The sequence below is a fragment of the Mirounga angustirostris genome, unplaced genomic scaffold, assembly GCF_029215605.1.
Source record: "Mirounga angustirostris isolate CCGP_5_RB_7025 unplaced genomic scaffold, mMirAng1.0.hap1 SCAF_5, whole genome shotgun sequence".
In the NCBI taxonomy this organism is placed as follows: Eukaryota; Metazoa; Chordata; class Mammalia; order Carnivora; family Phocidae; genus Mirounga; species Mirounga angustirostris.
Window position 1 is genome coordinate 64,079,567 of NW_026991713.1, and position 21,616 is coordinate 64,101,182.

General features: G+C 44.9%; 1 protein-coding gene across 3 annotated transcripts; it reads right to left on the reverse strand.

Moving 5' to 3' along the window:
• Nucleotides 1-13: 13 nt before the first annotated feature.
• On the reverse strand, nt 14-11,335 carry CCDC65 (coiled-coil domain containing 65). Of its 3 annotated transcripts, none has more exons than XM_054507068.2 (8): nt 10,870-11,334; nt 10,141-10,308; nt 4,315-4,484; nt 3,640-3,799; nt 1,826-2,023; nt 1,407-1,625; nt 887-1,039; nt 15-773 (listed from the first exon to the last, which is right to left on the reverse strand). In XM_054507068.2, the coding sequence occupies exons 1-8, from the start codon at nt 10,999-11,001 to the stop codon at nt 459-461; spliced, it is 1,515 nt and encodes a 504-aa protein (XP_054363043.1). In that variant the 5' UTR covers nt 11,002-11,334; the 3' UTR covers nt 15-458. The 3 variants fall into 3 exon arrangements, with proteins under 3 accessions (XP_054363044.1, XP_054363043.1, XP_045729469.1); XM_045873513.3 differs by having other exon boundaries at nt 17-773; nt 3,640-3,778; nt 10,870-11,333; XM_054507069.2 differs by lacking the exon at nt 4,315-4,484 and having other exon boundaries at nt 14-773; nt 3,640-3,804; nt 10,870-11,335.
• Nucleotides 11,336-21,616: the final 10,281 nt, after the last annotated feature.

Sequence of the window (21,616 nt, forward strand, 5' to 3'; positions counted from 1 at the left end):
ATTCTTCACCTGATACTTTCTGAGGCTACTGCTGTAAGTGGGAATGAGGTAAAGGGCTGGGGTAAAAGGCATTCTGAGTTGGATCTTGCCTGACATTGGGGTGGTTGGAGGCTTTGGATCACCTCTTCCCCTGCCTCTTCTTGTCCTAACTTACCGCCAAGGACCTGCTCTTGAATGTTCCCATAGGATCTCTACACCCCAAAGGTATTGGTTCTGGCCCTCATAGTGCCCAGACTCGAAGAAGCAGTGCTTCATGAACAATGAGCCTCCTGATAATTGCCTAGCTATTATCTCCACTCTCTGGGGCCACCGTATTCCTGGTATCTTCCAAGTAGACTGCTCTGTCCAATATGGCAAACATAGAAGGAGCTCATAAACCTCATGGAAATTTTTAATAGCAAAGTCCTCTGGTCTCTCAAAAAATTGTTTGGGGTTTGAAAAGCGATTTTCTCCTTATATCACAGGATGTGGGAGATCACATGGGCTGCTTCAATGATGTAAGTGGTTGGAGGTGGTTTGTCACCTGGCTGGGTGGTAGGTGTGGACAAAGGCTGGGGTAAGTTACTTCGATGGTTGACGATAAAGAGTGGGTTGAGCTGGCTCATCACTTCGTCACTCACTGAGATGCCATCCAAGTACTGCTTCAGCATCTCCCGCAACTTCCCATTGATTTCTAACAACTGGACATGTCTATGTTGGAGGCTCAGCTGCTCCAGTTTCACTTTGTTGTACCTTTTCCAGAAATTCTCCATCCCTGTGTAGTTTACTATCACCTGGGAGTTGGTTAAAGGGAGAAGGTGCGTGTTGAGGCCCATTAGCAAATGCAGCCCAGTACCCCATGATCCCCAACCTTGGGTGATGGCCTCTGGACCCTAGGAACTTTTACCTTTGCGAGCTGCTCGGTAAGCTCCTCTGGGTAAATTTCTTCTATCTTCTCCTGCTCCTTGGGAGTCAAGACTGATGAATAGAAAGGCAGCACTTTTTCTTCCTCTGTTTCAAACTTCCTACATATTTCAGCAAGTTTCAGGATCTTTTCACCCTATCAGAAGCAGGAAGAGACCTTTTATTAGGAAAGGGGGTGGGGAGGGGAAATAGTGGAGCTGGTTCCCCTGCTTAAACCCAGGGAAGCAATTCATCCAAACGTGAGACAAGAGTAATGAATACATCTAACACAGAGTGCTTACTAGGTGCCAAGCACTATTCCAAGTGTTTTACAGTCTTAGCAAATTCATTATTAATTCATTTAATTTAAAATGTGAGAGGGGAGGGAACATGGAATAAAAAAGGTACTCCAGATGTCCACTCAGGCAGGAAGCAGGAGAAAGCCCTCTACCTCTCTCAGACCCCTTTTGCTTCACAGGGAGCCAAGTTCCTTGGTTTTGTTTGACTGCCCTCTCCCCTGTTACCTTATCGACGATCCTTCTCAGGGCCTTGAGGGTGGCATTACTTTCCAAGGTGAGTTTGACTAAGTTTTCCTGGGATAGTTCCCGGGCCTGAGTCCTTTGGGCCTTAAATTTTCGCAGTTGGGCAAGGACCAGCTCCTTGTCCTTACGAATGTACTGGTTCTGGTCTTCACTCTCACGGCTGTGCACCATGATCTTGCTTTTTAAAATAATTATGGAGTCCTGGAAGAACAGAGTTTAGAGGAAACCCTTGACAAGCTAAAGGTCTTCGGTGAGACAGGTAAAAGGACAATCTGGGGACTGAAATCCAAGGATCTCGTCTTTCCCCAACCAGTGACAGGGTCCAGTGGAAACTGGGAGAAGATGACCAGGGGATAATGGAGCAGTTAAAGCAGTGAGTATTTCCAGTTGGCTGCACTCACCTGTAGTCTCTGTATTTTTTTCATCTGTGCTTCAATCTCTTTGGAGCTCTTCTCATCTTTCACCTGCAGCGTCTCAAAGGCAATCTTTTGGTCCTCTGTGGCATCGGTGTAATTCTTGAGTGCATCCTGGAACCTTCTCCACAGATCTTCTACTATGTTCTCCAGTTTCAGTCTTAGAAAATGCTTCTCTTCTAAATTCTAGGAAGTGGCACCAAAATAGCCAGTGCTTGGAATTACTCTGTCAGTGCCCTTTTACTGCCTCCGGCACCCTCACCCTCTTGACCTGCTTATAACCCAGTACAGTGCAGAGGTCGCCAATGAAAACGCCTACAAAGACCAGGCAGATGATGTAAATAAGTGCTGCAAGTTAGAGGGGGCCTGTGGTGAACCAGAGAAGAAATGCTCCATGGTCACTGGGGGAGGCGGGGAGCAGATCTGTTCAGCTCCACATGAATGTATTCCCATTTGGAAATGTGACCCAGTGTTACCAGATCTTTTTTCAGGAGAAGCTAAAATTTGGGGGTTTTATGTGAAATCTCCCCCATTTTTCTTTTATTAAAAAAAAAAAATTTTTTTTTTTTTTTTTTTTTAAATTAAGTAGGCTCCATGCCCAACATGGGGCTTGAACTCATGACCCTGAGATCAAGAGTTGCAGGCTCTATGGACTGAGCCAGCCAGGCCCCATGCTGAAATCTCCCAATTTTTATTATTTTTTATTTTTTTATTTTTTTAAAGATTTTATTTATTGGGGTGCCTGGGTGGCTCAGTCGTTAAGCGTCTGCCTTCGGCTCAGGTCATGCTCTCAGGGTCCTGGGATCAAGTCCCGCATTGGGCTCCCTGCTCAGTGGAAAGCCTGCTTCTCCCTCTCCCACTCCCCCTGCTTGTGTTCCCTTTCTCGCTGTCTCTCTCTCTGTCAAATAAATAATAAATCTTAAAAAAAGATTTTATTTATTTATTTGACAGAGAGATAGAGAGCACAAGAAGGCAGAGAGGCAGGCAGAGGGAGAGGGAGAAGCAGGCTCTCCTCTGAGCAGGGAGCCCAACGCGGGTCTCGATCCCAGGACCCTGGGATCATGACCTGAGCCGAAGGCAGCCGCTTAACCAACTGAGCCACCCAGGCGCCCCAAATCTCGCAATTTTTAAATGTAGGAAGCTTATTTTAAAAATTTACAAAACATGGTGCGCCTGGGTGGCTCAGCTGGTTAAGCGTCTGCCTTCGGCTCAGGTCGTGGTCCCAGGGTCCTGGATCGAGCCCCACTTCAGGCTTCCTGCTTGGCGGGAAGCCTGCTTCTCCCTCTCCCACTCCCCCTACTTGTGTTCCCTCTCTTGCTGTGTCTCTTCCTGTCAAATAAATAAAAAATAAAATCTTAAAAAAAAATTTACAAAACACTATGGAGCAAAAAAAAAAAGAACCCCATGCCCAAACCCAGGTCTGCAGGATAGCTAAGTGTGCAGCCTCTGGGATGGTGGATAGCACTTTGGGCCAAGGGCAGACCTGGATTCTCCTGGTTCTATCACAAAGCAGCAGCATGACTTTGGCAGATCAGTTTATTTCTTTGGGCCTTAGTTTCTTCATCTACAAATCATAGGCGTGAAGCCAAATGATCTCCTTGGTGCCTTTTAGCTTTAAAGTGCATTTCCTTGACATTTCAGAATGGCTCTTCCCAACCAATTTCTACAAAATTACAAAATGCAGTAGGGGTACAGGCATTTTCTTGATTGTGTTGGTTAGGTGTCTCGAGGACCTCCAGTGGCCTAGAGCATTTTTCTCTCCCTTCTCTCCCAGCTCTTGCCCAGCTACTCTCCTTCCGTACCTTGTTTTTGAGATCATCCCACATGCTCTGGAACTCCAGCTTACTTTCATACTCAGAATCTATATAGCTCTGCTCCATGGCCATGAAGACATCTTGTAGGTAGTGAATCTCTTTTTCATGCTGGTCAGTAATTGTCTTCCTGTGGGACATAAGACACTTCCTGCTCTGAAGGATAAAGCATATGGACCAAAAAGGACAACTCAAAGCAGTATGTAGTAAAACTACACGAGTGGTTCAAACTCCTAGGTACTGAAGGGTCAGGGAGGGAGGGTAGGCTCTCTTCGTTTTAGGGTCGGAAAGAGTGAATAAGATTATTTTGATTTTTGGATAGGCAATCCATTCATATGATACGAAAAGCAATAAAGTACCAAATGTTTCAGTGAGAAGTCTCCCTCCCCTCCCTGTCCCCTGCCAGATGGGTTGGATTTTGATAGCTGAAAGCAGGTGGTGAGGGTGTTACAGAGAGAGACCTGGCATGGGCATAGGGAGGCTGAAGCCACAAGCTTAAACCCGCATTAGGTGAGAAGGAACTCTGGATGGTCTCTGGTGGGGGTCAGGTCATAAGCAAGGGGGGATGCTCCAGGTTGCTGGCCGCCCGCTTAGAGGTAGCTCCTCGACACAGGCCCTGGATACTCTCCTGGACTCAATCCCCGATTTCCTCTTAGGCCCGCATACCTTTCTGTCTCAAACTCTTTGGTTAGGGCCTCCAGCTCCGTGTTGTAACTTTCCTCTAGGAGGTTAAGCCGGCATCTCTGCAGGGCTAAGAGCTGGTCGATGCTGTGCAGGTGACTGCGCAGGGCATGGGCATACTGCTCCTCTGCTTCGGACAGGTCCTTGGCTAAAGACTGGGTGGGAAACAGAGTTGCCATTTTGGCTGAATGGCCTCAGTGCGAGAAAATAAGAGTGTATTCAGCTGGATGGCATGAATGGCATTTTCCCCTAGTTCCTGATGCCAGCTCTCTGGCTCTAGGAGAGCTGGTTCTCTGACTCATGATCGGAAAGTAAGAGTGACATCAGGGAACCCCACGTAGCCAGGCAGTGTCCTAGGGACAACAGACATGTATAACGATGAGGCTACCACTAAAAGGAATTGAGGATTCTTGGAGAAATGGCAGCTCCAAAGTCTGAGGCAGAAAATAAACAAGTAGAACCTAGGGTATCTTGTCGTACAAGATAGAAAAGCAGCTATGAAAGACCAGTAGGGTCATGTCAAAAGAACGCAGGAACCAAGAAAAGTATCTCACTGGGGCAGATTGTATCTTCCAAAGATGGGCATAACAGTATCTGCTATCCTACCATCTTCTCCAATGTGACCTTGCCACTCCTCCATCAAGAGGTATTCTTTTCCATCTCCTTGAATTTGGGCAGAAGCTGTGACTACTTGGACCATTAGAATAGGGTGGAAGTGACATGTGCCAGTTGCAGACATAGCCCTTACGTGGCCTGGCAGCTTCTGCTTCCTGCCCCTTGACATGCTTGTTCTTGGGACACTCCCTCCAGGAACCTAGCCATCACACTGTGAGAAGGGCAGTGCCTGCAGAGGAGCCATGTTAAGGCATTCTAGTCAACAGCCCACCTGAGCTCCCTCCCAGCTGACTGTAGCCTCACCTGACATCTGACTGAAACTGTAGGAGAGACAGCAAGCAAGAACCATGCGGGTGAACTAGATCAACAATCATGAGAAATAATAAGTTGTTGTTTTAAGTCACTAATTTAGGGATGCTGGGTTATGTAGTATTGGACAACTGGAACACACACTGGCAAAAAGACAATGTGAGCATCAGTAAGGATAAAAACTACAATGGACTGGAAAATATCAGTTATGTTTATGAATTTATAAGGAGACTTAAAAAAATCAGTTACCACTGGAGGATACCAGACAATCCATTCTTTTTTTTTTTTAATGGTGTATAAAGGGCAAAGAAAGAATCAAGTATTTATGCTGCCTTTATTGTATAAACGATACCTCTTGGTAACTGAATGCTGAATGATAGAAGTATCTCTTTATAGCAGTATTCAAGCTAATAATGAAAAAGGAATGATACTATTAGAAAATCAGCATTTTGCAATCCCCAATGAATGAATGGATAATCAACAGCTGCTAACATCACAAAAAGAGATAACCAGGGGCGCCTGGGTGGCTCAGTTGTTAAGCATCTGCCTTCGGCTCAGGTCATGATCCCAGGGTACTGGGATAGAGCCCCGCATCGGGCTCCCTGCTCAGCACAACCCCCTGCTTGTGTTCCCTCTCGCTGTCTCTCTCTCTGTCAAATAAATAAATAAAATCTTAAAAAAAAAAAAAAGAGAGATAACCAGGCAGGGTGCCTGGGTGGCTCAGTCGGTTGAGCATCTGACTCTTGATTAGGGGTTGGGTCATGATCTTGGGATGGTGCGACTGAGCCCCGCCTTGGGCTCCACGCTCATCAGGGAGTTTGCATGAAGATTCCCTCCCTCTGCGCCTTACCCCACTCGCATGGCTCTCTCTCTCTGAAATGAATAAATCTTAAAAAAAAAAAAAAAAGAGAGAGAGAGAGGTAACCAGCCTCCTGATGGAAGAATACAACATCTCCAACCTTCTAGATCTAATTACCAAGATCTAGGAAATACAGAAGACAAGGTAACATGTTAAACTACAATATAGAATACTATGCAGTTGTTTAAAAAAAAATGAGAAGTTCTTTATGGGCTAATGTGGAATAGTCCCTAGGATATATTATTTGAAAAAGACAAGGGGCAGAACAGTATGTAGTACTACCATTTGTGTAAAAAAAAGGGTTTACTCATGAAATTAAAATGATTGAGAGAGGCCCTGCATGGCTGGAAGGCACTGGTGGGAGGGCACTTTTCTCTATATAACTTCATCTTTTGAATTTTGAATAATTTGAGTGTATTACCTATTCAAAAAAGTAAAACAAATTAAAATTAAAATGAATGAAATGGGTGCCTGGCTGGTTTGGTCGGTGGAACGTGCGACTCTTGATTTCAGGCTTGTGAGTTCGAGCCCCACATTGGGTGTGTAGATAACTTAAACATAAAAATCTTTTTTTTTTTAAAGTGAATGAAACAACAACAAGGATTTAGTGAATGCCTACATGATCAGGCACCTTGAGCCACTCACTGTAAACTATCACAACCTTTATGCAGGGCTAGTTTTTACCTAAATGTTTGGTATGAAACAGGATCTTTTGAAATAGGTGCTGATAATGGAAGCCTCTTCATTCACTCAGCCAATGTTTACTAAACCTGTCATTACCAGCACTGTGCTGGATGCCAAGGATTCGGGGATGAAAAGACATGCTCATTGCCCCCCAAAGGAGCTTTCAGTCTTGCAGTAGGAAAGGAGTTACATAAACAGAAATTTACAGTATAACATGGAAATTGCTATGAGGTTGATGATTTACCAGTGACAATGGGATATAAAAGACTGAGTGCCTACGTCTGACTAAGAGCACCGGGGAAGGCTTCACAGGACAGATGTCATTGGTGAGCACTCCTGAAGGAGTGAGAGTTTGCCAGGAAGACTGAAGAAATGGGGAAGAGAGAATTCCAGATAGAGGGAACAGCATGTGCAAAAACACAGGTAAGAAACAAAGTGGGCTGTGTGAAAGGTACAAGTAGAGGCCAGATCATGAAGGGCTTTGATGTTCTTTCCTGGAGTTTGGATTTTTTCCTGTGGAAGAGGGGAGCCACTAAAATTTAAGCAGTGGAATAAGAGGATCAGATTTTTGTTTCAAAAAGATAATCCTGGTAGTTGTGTCGACAGTCATCTAGAGGTGGCTGAGCATGAAGGCTGGAAGATAGGAGACTGTTGGAACAGTCCGTAGGAGAGAAGATGCCCAGGTCTCACCTGCAGCAGGACAATGGGGAAGAAGAGCAGGGTATAGCTTTGAAAAATACTTAAGCAGAGGATTTATACAAAACTTAGTAACAAGTCAGGGATGGAGGCAAAACCTAGGATGATTTCCCAGATTTCTTTGTTGGGTGGTTTGGTGAATGGCACTGACCACCTGAATAGAGAGTAAGGAAGACCAGATTGTGGAAAAATTGGTTTGGGCCTGGCCAGGGAAGGGGGAGCTCCTGAGTTTGGTTGTGAGGATAATGCAACAGCCAGGAACAGATATCTAGGAATCTTAAATAGAATGATGTGGAACTCACAAAAGAGATCCAGGCTGGTTTTACAGAACCTGGAAGTCATTAATATAAAAGTGGTATTCAAAGTCAGGGTAGGGACGCCTGGGTGGCTCAGTTGGTTAAGCGACTGCCTTCGGCTCAGGTCATGGTCCTGGAGTCCCAGGATCGAGTCCCGCATTGGGCTCTCTGCTCAGCAGGGAGTCTGCTTCTCCCTCTGACCTTCCCCCTCTCATGCTCTCTCTCTCTCTCAGATAAATAAAATCTTTTAAAAAAATTAAAAAAATAAAGTCAGGGTAATGAGGGGCACCTGGGTGGCTCAGTCGGTTGAGTAGCTGATTCTTGGTTTCAGCTGGGGTTGTGAGATCGAGCCCTGTGTCAGGCTCTTCACTCAGCGATGAGTCCACTTGAGATTCTCCCTCTCCCCCTCCTCCCACTCGTGTTCGCTCTAAATAAATAAATAAATAAAATCTAAAAAAAATTAAGTCAGGGTAATGAGCACGACTGTCTAGGCCCTAGACACCTGGTTAAAGGACGAGATGGCCAGACTTAGAAACGTGGGAAATGTTAAAGTTCAGGCGTTGGAGAGAGGAAGATAAACTCACAAAGATTCGCTATATATCCCAGAGGCAGGAGAAAAGCCAGGAAAGAATGGTGTCATGGAAACCAAAGGAGAGTTTCAAGGAGGGTGTGACCAAGAATGTCAGTGCCACAGGGGCACCTGGGTGGCTTGGTTGAGCATCTGACTTCGGCTTGGGTGGTGATCTCGGGGTCCTGGGATCGAGTCCCGCGTAGGGCTCCTTGCTCAGTGGGGAGTCGGCTTGGCCCTCTCCCTCTGCCCCTCCCCTCTGCTCAGGTTCTCTCTCTCTCAAATAAATAATTAAAATCTTTTTTAAAAAGTCCGTGCCACAGAGGAGTCGGGTTAGATGAAGACTAAATGATGAAAAGTATCCGTGATTCGAGCCTGGTAGTCTTTACCAGAGCAACTTCCTAGGGAAGAGTGGAAATCAGATGTGGGATGCAGGATAAACAGGAAGTGAAGAAGTGGAGATAGCAAGTGAGGATCACTAACATTTGCACATTTAACATGTGTAGGTTCGGTTATTCAGGAATGACCCTGAAGGTGTGTGATTTACCTAAGGTGGGGACTGTAAGCATAAGCTACAAAGCTGGAAGCTAGCTGGCTTAAGGGTGAGCCTGACCATTGCTCAGCATCCCTAAATGAACACTGCTGGTTCTCTTCTCAGCAAGTATTTGATAACTCTCAATAAGGGTCTGAAGAAGTCACTTAAAAAGCCATAAGGTTAACTGGTGGGGTAAGGAATTCTAATGTATAATGGTTTTTGCAAATTTGGGGACTCTTAATATGTATCACTTGAAGCTTGCCCAGGTCTACTGAAATTTTTTTCCCTCAGGAGTTAGGCTGTGAAGGAGAGATGTGTCTTTTCAAGAGGAGGCATGTCAATGTATATTTTGCTGTTACTGTGGGACTTCTGTTGTTGTTGTTGTTGTTGTTTTAAGATAGAAAAGACTGAGGAGTCAGTAAACAGAGGTTAAAAATGGGATTAAAGAAGGGATATAGCAAAATCCCTTAGAAAAGAATATGGTATGGATTCAGCTCAATCTCCCAAGAGCATATGGCTGATTGAGTTGCTTAGAGATCCAGAACTGCTCTTACCCATGGAGATCTCAGATTCATCCAGGGCCACTGAACTTGAATCAAAGAGACCAAACAATTTGGTTAAATAAAGTACTGGAGTAGGAATCAAGAAACTCATGCTCTGGTTCCAGCTCTCTTGCTGATTGGCTGTGTGACACTGGGCAAGCCAGTTCCCCTGTCTGGAACGGAGTCTTCGCACATTGAAGTGAAGATGCGAGACAAAGTTCAAGTCACTGAGTGATGTCTGCCTGTGCCTTACAACTCTAATATTGTACAGTGCTGGTTTCAGGCAGTAGATGACCAAGGAAATGGGTACGCTGAAGCAGGGGAGAGGGAGGACAGCCCAGTAGTCCACTTTTCATTTCAGTGAAAACTGGTATTACTAATGCCCGCTTCATCACAGCCTGCATCTTGTGAGGGCTTTAAGGTTGATTAAAAAATTAGGGGCGCCTGGGTAGCTCAGTCGGTTAAGCGTCCGACTCTTGATTTCAGCTCAGGTCATGATCTCAGGGTTGTGAGATGGAGCCCCACGTCAGGCTCCACTCTGGGCATGGAGGCTGCTTGAGATTCTCTCTCTCCCTGTCCCCCTGCCCCTCCCTACCCCTCTCTCTCTCTCCCCCGAAAAAAATGATACATAAATTAATTCAGTAGGCCCATTCTATTAAAAGATCAAGGCAGCCAGGTTCAAGTGTTTCACTGGGAAGAGCACCTACCTTGATGACACTGTCCTTGCAGTCCACCACTCGTTCAAATGTTTGGCTGAGGATCTCAATGTCCTTATGAAGCTCTCTGGTCTTGACTTCCCTAAGGACGGTTCTCCACTGTGTGTTAATCTTGTTAAGGTTCAGAGCACTGTTGTGCTCCTCCTTGGCCAGCTTGTCCTGTGTGAAGGAACGAATACGCCCCAGGAGGTCAGGGCCTAAAGCCCTGTTATGGTAAAACAAACAAGATCACAGGTTGTCACTGACACCTTACCCTTTGTCTTTTCTGAGAGACCAAAGTTCCTGATGACTAACACTCAGGGAGTTCCTGTTCTTGTTTTTGGGAGGGTCTGAAGTAAGACAGGAACTGCCTGATGGCATTTTGGGGAGGGCAAGGGTGAATTTCCTTCAGGTGAAGACATCAGAGCAGGATGTTGTTTGTAATCTCCAGGGAGTATATCAGAATTTCTGACTGCTCAGACAGCTGATAACACCTACTGTCCCAGTCTGGGGCTCAGTTGTGACCGTCAACCTCTATACCACTTGCCCCGCTCTGTGCTTCGCAAAGAACTGCCTCCTCCCCAAACAATGTTGCCAGAAACCTAAGTATATTTGGGTTTCAAGATTTCCGGAGGAGGGAAGGCCAGCATGAAAACAGGCTGCCACAATGAGAGGGTCAAGGCGACAGGGCCAGTGCAGGGAGTGGGTGGGGCTGGGCAGAGTAATGCAGAAAGCCATCACCTTCAAGAACTGGCTCAGGAGCCTCTCTTTCTTCTTGGCCATCTCCTCCTCTGCCAGCAACTTCTGCTGAAACAGAAGCAGCTGCTCCTCATCGGACAGGGGTAACTTGGCCTTTTTCCCTTTCTTAGGCATAGCTGGGGGCGGGGGGTGGATCTAGGCAAGGACCCTCAGTCTGCTTTGGTCAGCTTTAGAAGAAATAGGAGGAAAACGCCCCAGAAAAGGGCCTTACGGAACTGCCCCTGGACGGTAGTGGGACCTTAGATCTTAGCCCTCCCACAAGAGAGAGAGAGCCTGGGATAGCAGCGAGGCTGGGGTCTGGAGCCAAACGCATCTACGTCTCCTAGCAACGGGGATCTCGCTAAGATGGCGCTGTGAAAGGCTAGGAGGAGAGACTCTGGCTTGGAGCGCCCTCTGCTGGCTGGAGGACTGCAGTCAGTTTTTAAGAGATCCCGTTTTACCTCTCAAAAGCCGTAGCCTCCTCACTGAACATTTTAAAACTTTTTATTGGGCGGGGGGGGGGGGGTTGTTTTTCATAGAATGTCCATATTTTAGCATACAGGTAATAACAAAGTTTGGAGGGAAATGTGGAGAAATGGGAACCTTGATGCTTTGCTGGTGGGAATGTAAAATGGTGTAGCCACTTTGGAAAACAGTTTGGCAGTTTCTTAAAATGTTGAACATAAATTTACTGTGTGATCCAGCAATTTCACCATTACATATCAATCTAAGAGAAGTGGAAACGTATCCACACAAAGACTTGCTTAGGAATGTTCTTAGCACATTACTCATAATAGCCCAATTGGAAACAACCCAAATGTCCGCCAACATGTGAATGGGTAGACAAAATACGCTGTTTTCATACAATGGAATACTATTCAGCAATAAAAAAGGAACAAATTACGTATGCATACTACCACGTGGATGAACTACAAAAACATGCTCAGTGAAAGGAGCCAGACACAAGAGACCACATGTTTTAAGTTTCCATTTATATGAAATATCCAGAAAAGGCAAAGCTATAAAGTCAGAAAGTAGACTACTGATTGCTTGGAGGAGAGAGAGGGGAGATTAATATTAAATGTGCCTGAGACATCATATTGGGTTGATGAAAATGTCCTAAAATTGGATTATGGGGGTTTCTGAGTAGCTCAGTTGGTTAAGTGTTGAACTTTTTTTTTAATAAAGATTTTATTTATTTATTTACTGCCACAGAGAGAGAGACAGCTAGAGAAAGAACACAAGTAGGGGGAGTGGGAGAAGGAGAAACAGGCTTCCTGCCAAGCAGGGAGCCTGATGTGGGGCTCGATTCCAGGACCCTGGGATCATGACCTGAGCTGAAGGCAGCTGCTTAACCATCTGAGCCACCCAGGTGCCCCAAGTGTCGAACTCTTGATTTCAGCTCAGGTCATGGTCGGACTTTGGACTTGTCTATGTGTGTGTGTGTGTATAAAAATAAAATATCTTTGTTTTCTTCCCTCTCTTATTTCCTGATCATCATCATTAGTATCCTATGACTTTATATCACAGTATTTAAGTATTATCTTTGTCAGACTCCATGCTGGGTATGGAGTCTGCTTAAGATTCTCTCTCTCCCTCTCCCTCTGCCCTTCCCCCCCTCCCAGACATACACTTTCTCTCTAAAAAATAAATAAATAAGGGGCGCCTGAGTGGCTCAGTCGTTGGGAGTCTGCCTTCAGCTCAGGTCATGATCTCAGGGTCCTGCAATCGAGCCCTGCATTGGGCTCCCTTCTTGGTGGGAAGCCTGCTTCTCCCTCTCCCACTCCCCCTGCTTGTGTTCCCTCTCTCACTGTGTCTCTCTCTGTCAAATAAATAAATAAAATCTTTAAAAAAAATCCTTCATGAACAAAACATCAACATTTTATTTATTTTTTTAATTTAAATTCAATTAATTAACATATAACATATTAATTGGTTTCAGAGGTCGACGTCAATGCAATCTTATATAATACCCAGTGCTCATTACATCATGTGCCCTCCTTAATGTCCAGCCCCCAGTTACCCCATCCCTGCACCCCCAATAAAGTTGTTTTAAATGTAAGATATAATGCTTGTATTAGGGTTCTCCAGAGAAACAGAACCCATAGGATGTGTGTGTGTGTTTGTGTGTGTGTGTATATACACCTGTGATGTTTCAGTCTGAGTCCAAAGGCCAGAAAAGACCAATGTTCTAGCTCAACAGTCAAGCAGGAAGAATTCCTTCTTGCTCAGCCGGGTTTTTTTTTGTTTTTTTTTTTATTCAGGCATTCAATTAATTGGTTGAGGCCCACCCACAGTAGAGAGGGCAATCTTTACTCAATCTACTGATTCAGATGTTAATCTCATCCAGAAATACCTTCACAGACATACCCAGAATAATGTTTGACCAAATGTCTGGACACCTTGTGGCTCAGTCAAGTTAGCACATAAAATTAACCATCACAGGTCTACCTCTTCTCAGTTCACATCTTTTTAAAACCATATTTAATCTCCAAATAAAGACAATAACAAAATATAATACTTAAATACTATGATATAAAGTCATAGGATACTAATGATGATGATAAGGAAATAAGAGAGGGAAGAAAACAAAGATATTTTATTTTTATACACACACACATACACATATTCACAGCAAAACAAGAAGGAACTGTTAGGACAATTATAGTTCTGTAATTACAGAAATTACATTTCTGTAACAGGTCATGGGGTTGTAACTGACAATTTATAACTACCTTCTTCCACTGTGTATCCATTCTGTGTTCTCTTTGTCTTCAACAAGCACCTCCGCTGGCCAAACTCTCATTCCTAAAGGATCTGGACCATTAGTAGTCCTGCCCATGGACCCAAACATGGGGCATAGGAATACTAAGAGACACCCTGAGGGATCTCCTGTATCCCAGACATTTTTTTCCTTTACCTCCATTGTGGAGCAGTCGTCCAATTTCCCCTTGGTAGTCGGGATCCATCCCAGCCAGCACAGTGACTCCCTTCTTTGCTTGTTGACTCAGACGCATGAGGAGCCCTAAGTAGCTGGGTGACAGTTTTAACTTCCAGTTCAATGGAATCATTATTATTGTGTTACCTGGTGGAAGTATCCCTCCTTTGGAGCTAAGACCTCTAGGCAAGCAGAGCATAAGGTTACAGGACAGAGGCAAAAAAAAATTGTGGTAGTGGATCACTAGGGATCATAGTGTTGGGTGCCACTCCCATTCCCCCCCCGACCCCTGCCTTGATTCCTAGACCTGTGAATCCTGGCTATCAGAAGAATAGCACCATATATTGGACGCTGATTTGGAGCACTTACAGCCTTCTGGAGAACCTTGCCCCAGCTCTGCAAGGTATTGCCACCTAGCGGGTACTGTAAACTGAGTCTTCCAAAGACCAGTCCACTGTTCTCTCAAAGCAGCTGCTTCCAGATGGTAGGGAACATAGGCCAGGGAATTCCATGAGCATGGGCCCATTACCATGCTTCACTTGCTAGGAAGTGACTTCCTTGATCAGAAGCAATGCTGTGTGGAATACCATGACAATGGATAAAGCATTCTGGAAGTCTGTGAATGATAGTTTGGGTAAGAAGCATTATAGGCAGAGAAGGCAAATCTGTATCCAGAGTAAATATTCCGGTAAGAACAAAACACTGCCCCCCCACAATGGAAGTGGTCCAGTGTAATCAACCTGTTCAGCCAAGGGAATGGTACGATGTCAGAGGCCCAGTGTTGGTGTCTGCTGCTGGCCGACTGAGTCCTCAGTGACGGCCATAGCCAGGTCAGCCTTGGTGAGTGAAAGTCCATGTTGCATGAGCTCCATCCTTGCCACCATGTCCACTTTGTTCATGAGCCCACTGGGTGATGACAGGAGTGGCTGGGGGAAAAAGCTTACTGGTATCCACTGCATGGATCATCCCATCCACTTGATTATTAAAATCTTCTGCTGAGGTTGCCCTTTTTAAGCATTCACATGAGACCCAATATCTTCATGGGTTTGCTTGTTTATTGTGTGTGTGTGTGTGTGTGTTTTCTCATCCAGAGAGACCTATCTACATACCTTCTCCTCAAATTTCCTTGTCAACAATTTTCCAATCATGTTTCTTCCAAGTCCCTGACCATCCAGCTAAACCTTGGCCACAGCCCATCAGTCAGTATATAATTGCACATCTGGCCATTTCTCCTTCCAAGCAAAGTGAACAAGCAGGTGCACTGCTCACAGTTCTGCCCACTGGGAGGATTTCCCTTCACCCCTGTCCTTCAGGGGTGTCCCTAAAAGGGGCTCTAGTACTGCAGCCATTCACTTTTGGGTAGTGCCTGTGTATTGTGCAGAATAAGCCATAAACCAGGCCTGAGTGTTTTCTTCCTCTGTGAAATGATCATAGGGAAGTGTCCTGGAGGCTATAGGTGCAGGCTGGGGGTAACCACGGCATTTGGGCCACATATTCACATAAATCGCTTATGCCATCAGGGTCTATATGGACCCAGTCTCATATACCCCAATTTCATTTGCTGATAGAATGCTGTTTTGAATGCCCAGCTTACACGGCGTGGTGGGTCAGATAACACCCAGTTCACGATGGACAGCTCAGGTCACAAAGTAACTTGGTGGTTTCCTGTTAAGGACTCAGTCTCTACTAAGGCCCGGTAAGCAAGCTAAGAGCTGTTTGGAAACAGAAGAGTCGTTATCTGCGGAGGACGGCAAGGCTTTGCTCAAAATCCTAGGGGCCTGTGTGGCAGTTCACCTAGAGGGGCTGATGAAGTCTTCAGACAGCATCCCTGCCTGACCTGCTCCTCCAAGCACCACGAAATCTACTAGATCAAGTGGTACAAGTGACAGAGCAGCTTGCACGGCAGGCTGACATGCCCCAGAGTCTTCTCCTGTTCAGGGTCCCATTCAAATCTAGCAGCTTGGCGGGTCATTCGGTAAATGGGCCAGAATAACACAACCGAAGGAGGAATGTGCTATCTCCAAAATCCAAAGAGGCCCAGTAAGGTGTTGTGCCTCTTTTTGGTTATAAAGGGGGCCAGGTGCAACAAGTTATCCTTCACCTCTGTACGGATATCTCAACATGCCCCACACCACTAGACCCCTAGAAATTTCACTGAGCTAGAAGACCTCTAAACTTTGGTCAGATTTATTTACCACCCTCGGACATACAAATGTCTTTTTTTTTTCCTTTAAGATTTTATTTATTTATTTGTCAGAGAGAAAGAAAGAGATAGTAGAGCAGGGGAAGCAACAGGCAGAGGGAGAAGCAGGCTCCCCACTGAGCAAGTAGCCCGAAGTGGGACTTGATCCCAGGACGCTGGGATCATGACCTGAGCTGAAGGCAGACGCTTAACTGACTGAGCCACCCAGATGTCCCTGAAATACAAATGTCTTACCAATAAGTCTAGAGTAGTTGCTACTTCTTGCTCCCTAGATCCAATCAGTACAATGTCCTCAATGTAATGGACAAGTGTGATATCTTGTGGAAGGGAAAGGTGTTAAGCAGAACTTATGCACTTGTAACCAGTGTCAGGGGAAGGCTCCAACTACATGGAGGACAGCAAAGATCACTACAGTGCTAGTCACCCGAAACAGAAATCCAAACACTTCTGCCCACTGCGTCTGGGTGTCAGAGTCACCAAAGAAAACGCAGTGCAGTGAAGCACTGGATGAAACAATGCTTTTTCTGCACAGAGAAGAGATAGAACAAAATCAGCTTCAGTCATGGGCATTGGTCCCCCATGGCCAGCAGGTGCCTCCTGGAAGCCAATGCAGGGCAGTTGACTGGCCTTCCCCCCTCTGGTGCCACACTAGAAGGATCTCCTTCCCTCACCCATGGAGTCTGACATAGCTGGGGGCATGCCGGCGGGCTACTGATGCTCACACTTACGCAGAACAAAGGAGTACACATAGAGCATGAAACAAGCAAAGATATTCCCACATAAGGTGATAAGTCCGGCACAGGCTGTGTGGGCTCTTTATCTCTTGGTAAGAAAGTGTTCCAGGCCCAGGGTCCATTCTTACGCGGCTGAGCAGGGGTGGAAAGACTGCAGGCATGATGAGATTGTCTTTTCCAACAAAAGGTGATCAAGATTCTTGTGAACTAGATGATGATATAGGGCTGGAGAGTTGATATACCCAGGAGGTAAGAGAGTGAAAGTGTATTGCTGGCCTTGCCAGTTGAAAGTAAACTACTCCTGGTGGTCCATATTGACAGGGATGGAGAAAAACGCATTTGCCAGATCAACAGCTGCACGCTAGGTACAAGAGAACATGGTAATTTGGTCAAGCTCTGAAACCACATCTGGCACAACAGCTGCAATCGGAGTCACCACCTGGTAAAGCTTAGGATAATCCATTGTCATTCTCCAAGATCCATCTGTCTTCTGCACAGACCAAATAGATGAGTTGCATAGGAATGCGGGAGGAATCACCACCCTTGCGTCTTTCAAATCCTTGATGGCACTAATTTCTGCAATCCCTCCAGGAGAGTGGTATTGCTTTTGGTTTACTATTTTCCTAGGGAAAGGCGGTTCTAGTCAATTCCACTTGGTCTTTCCCTACCCCTCATTGGTCAGGGAACCAATGTGGGGATTCTGGCAACTGCTGAGTGCATCTATGCCAGTTCTGTATCCAGAGCTGGGAAATTAACCATAAGATGGGTTCAAGGACCCATTGTCCCACTGTAAGATGGACTTGAGCTGAAACTCCATGATCACCTGACCTCCATAAGCCCCTACTCTCATTGGTGGGCCACAGTGACATTTTGGATCTCCTGGAATTTGTGTCTGTTCATAGCCAGTGTCCAGTAGTCCCCCCAAAGTCTGATGATTTCCTTTCCCACAGTGCACAGTTACCCTGATAAAGGGCCATTGGTTTGGGGCAGGGGAAGGCTAGAAGAAAGATTAACAGTATAGATCTTTGGCAGTGTCCTGGGGTCCTTCCTTAAGAGGACCCAACCTCCCCTTCATTCAAGGGGTACTGCTCTATCAACTGGCTCGAGACTGGAAACTCTGTTTTTATGATTCAGGTTAGAATTTTGTTCACTTGACCTAGAACTTTTCTGTTTGTATAGATCAAGTGAGAAGTTAGTAGGCTTCTTATCTATCTCACTTCTATCACACCATGATCAACTAGCCAATGGCATAAGTCTTTGTAAGTCACACTGTCGTGTTTTTGGTTTTTTTTAAGTTTATTGATTTTTTGCGGGGGTAATCTCTACACCCAACACAGGGGTTGAACTCACGAACCTGAGATCAAGAGTTGCATGCTCTTCTGACTGAGCCAGCCAAGGCCCCCAAGTCAGACTGTTCTAATTTCTGCTTTGACTCTGCTGTCCACTATGGTAACTACTCCCACGTTGCCTTTGGTGGTTGAGGGCAACCCCTTGGCGTCTGCCACCTTGGGATCTAACTACTCCCATTGCATTTCGTTTTACCAATTTGGTGACTACAGTTCCCACCGTAAGGTCTGTCCCATAGGGAAGAGCAATCACAAAGCTCTATAAGGATGCTGAACCTCCCCTCACAACTTCTTTTTCTGCAGTCATGGTGAAAGATACGTCGTCTGAACCCTCCCAATGTATGTGAGTAGATCTTAAATGACAACTCCACTCTAACATTCCAGTGCCCCTAACCCGTTGAATCCCTTTCTCTACATTCAACGAAGTCAGGGCTGGCATTTCCAGCTTGCTCAATGGGGGTCACCTTTTAGTCCATGTTTCAGACAACCAATCAAACTGTTAAAATCCTTTCTAATCCCCCAGGATGCAATATTAATTGCAGAATCTGTGCTTAATGAGCTCATGTCAATAAATTGAGCCAGATCCAACTTTATGTTTCTTCCATCATTACCCCATGCCCTTAATATCCATTTTCACACATGTTCTCTAAATTTCTGTCAGTATAAATTGGAATGCTCAAGTAGTTCTTTTGGAGTGTAGTACACCTCCTCATAGGTCATACTTTGCCCCTCACCTTTAGGGACCTGCTGGGAACTTGAGTCTAGTTATAAGTCTAAAGCAAAGAGGGGTAGTGGGTGTGGGTCCTGAGAATAGGCCTTGTCTTTGGGCGCCTGGGTGGCTCCGATGGTTAAATGTCTGCGTTCGGCTCAGGTCATGGTCCTGGGGTCCTGGGGTCCTGGGATCGAGTTCTGCATCGGGTTCCCTGCTCCTTGGGGAGCCTGCTTCTCCCTCTGCCTCTCTTTCTCTCTCTCTCATGAATAAATAAATAAAATCTTAAAAAAAAAAATAGGCCTTGTCTTTCATGGCAACTGCCTCAGGGGATGCGGATGCTGTTTCCTCAGGCAGCACAAGGTCAATTCCCTCAGATGGGGGGTAGGGAGGCCAATACCACAGGGGGTAGAGAGGCCTTTTCTGATGGTAGAGATTTGTTAGAATTTAGGGGCTCAATGTCCACATCTTCACCAGGGTCTTCCCACACATCCCCATTCCAGCTTTCAAGATCCCATTCCTTGCCAACCACTGCCCTTGCTTTAACAGTAGACACCCTGAGAGACTGGGAGTTCAAGTTGTGTTGTAATTTGGAGGAGATTTTGTGTTTTATTTTCAGCAGTGTCCACCCTGCCACCACAGGAGACAGTGGAGGCTCTTTGAGGACACACATAGTAACTTTGAGGTCATTTATGTGGCACTTGAGTTCAGAATTTGAATCTCTAACCTCTTCCTTTTCTTTCCTTGTTTGTCCAGTAACAATCAGAACAAGCAGCTAATCTCATTATTTTTGTTAGTTTGCCAAAAACAGAGTATCATATACACCGTCACCCAGGTCCTTGCTTCTTATAAGGGGTTGATGAAGAACATCTAATATTTCGCACACCTCTCTTGCCAAATCATGCCATGGACAATCAGTGCTCTCTTTATCACTGGAAATAGAATCATGAGTGTCTTTATATCTAATCAGATTAGAGAGTCAATTCCAGAAACCCCAGAACCAATTCAGAAAACTCATCTTTAAAGGTCTGTTTATCTAGAACCACTCCCAGTACCAACCAAAGTCTGTAGTAGTCAGAGTTCTCCAGGGAAACAGAACCAGTAAGAGACAGATAGATAGATAGATAGACAGATAAGTAGATAGATGATAGATTTATTATAGGAAATTGACTCATGAGTTTATGGGGGCTGAGAAGTCCCAAAATCAGTAGTCAACAAACTGTAGGTTGGTATTGCCTTTTATCGAAGTGTATATAAATGAAATCAATAAGCTTGTATTACTTGTATATTACTTCTATTCTACTGTCAGTGCACCTATGGTTAGTTTCCCATTTAGAGTGATCACGAATAATGGGGCAGTGAATATTCTCGTACATGTTCCTTGGGGGCACGTGTGCGTGTATTTCTAAGGGTTCTGGTTCACAAACTGTGCACATATGAAACTTTATCAGAATAGACTGAGCTATTTTCCAAAGAGGTTGTGTCAGTTTCTACACCCATCAGCAGTGTATGAGAGTTCTTGTTGCTTCACATCCTCCCCACACTTGTTGTTTTCAATCTTTTTAATTTGAGTGTTTCTGGTGGGTGTGTATTTTCTTAATGATCAATGAAGTCAAACACCCTTTCCAATGTTTATCGCCATTTGGGCATCCTATTTGGCGGTGCATTCATTCAAATTTCTTTTTTTTTTTTTTAAAGATTTTATTTATTTATTTGACAGAGAGAGAGAGCGAGCGAGAGCAGGAACACAAGCGGGGGGAGTGGGAGAGGGAGAAGCAGGCTCCCCGTGGAGCAGGGAGCCCAATGCGGGGCTCGATCCCGGGATCCCGGGATCATGACCTGAGCAGAAAGCAGACGCTTAACGACTGAGCCACCCAGGAACCCCGCATTCAAGTTTCTTGCTCGTTTTTATAGTAGGTTTTATGTCTTTGTCTTATTGATTTGTAATACTTCATTTTATATGCTGGACGTAGGTCCTTTATCAGTATATGTGTTCTAAATTTGTTCTACTTTGTGGCTTAACTTTTACTTTTTTTCCCTTTTTTGTTCAAATATAGTTAATGTACAGTGTTATATTAGGTTCAGGTATCTAATATAGCGATTCAACAATTCTATACATTTCTCTGTGCACTTTCTTTTCATTTTTACAAAATTTAATTCACATACCATATTATTAACCCTTTTCCTTTTCACATTTTAATTTATGTTTTGCTTGTTTTGGGCCAGAATATTTTAAAAATTTAATGTGAGCAAATGTATTAGTCTTTTTCTATAGGCTTATCATTTCCTTTTGTATACTGTTTAAGATGTCTTTCCTGGGTGCTTGGGTGGCTCAGTCAGTTAAGCATCTGCCTTCTGCTTGGGTCATGATCCCAGGGTCCTAGGATCAAGCCCTGCGTCCTTGTTGTCAGGCTCCCTGCTCAGCAGGGAGTCAGCTTCTCACTCTCCCTCTGCTCCTCCCCCCACTTGTGCTCTTGCACTCTCACTCTCTCTCTCTTTCTCACTCTTTCTCTCAAACAAGTAAATAAAATCTTAAAATAAAAAAGATGTCTTTCCCTATCCTAAGGTTGTCAAGACAGTTTCCTGCCTTATTTTCCAGAGCCTTTGTTGTTCTGCCTTTTACATTTATGTCTATAATTCACCTGAAGTTGATTTTTGTATATTGTAATTTTCCATATGCCTTGGGGATATTTCCTCACTACTCTGCACTGTCCCCTTTGTCATAAACCAAATGTCCATATACATGTGGGTTTGTGTTTCAGTTATTTATTCTATTTTGTTGGCCTGTTTCTTTATTCCTGTACCAATACCACATTGTCT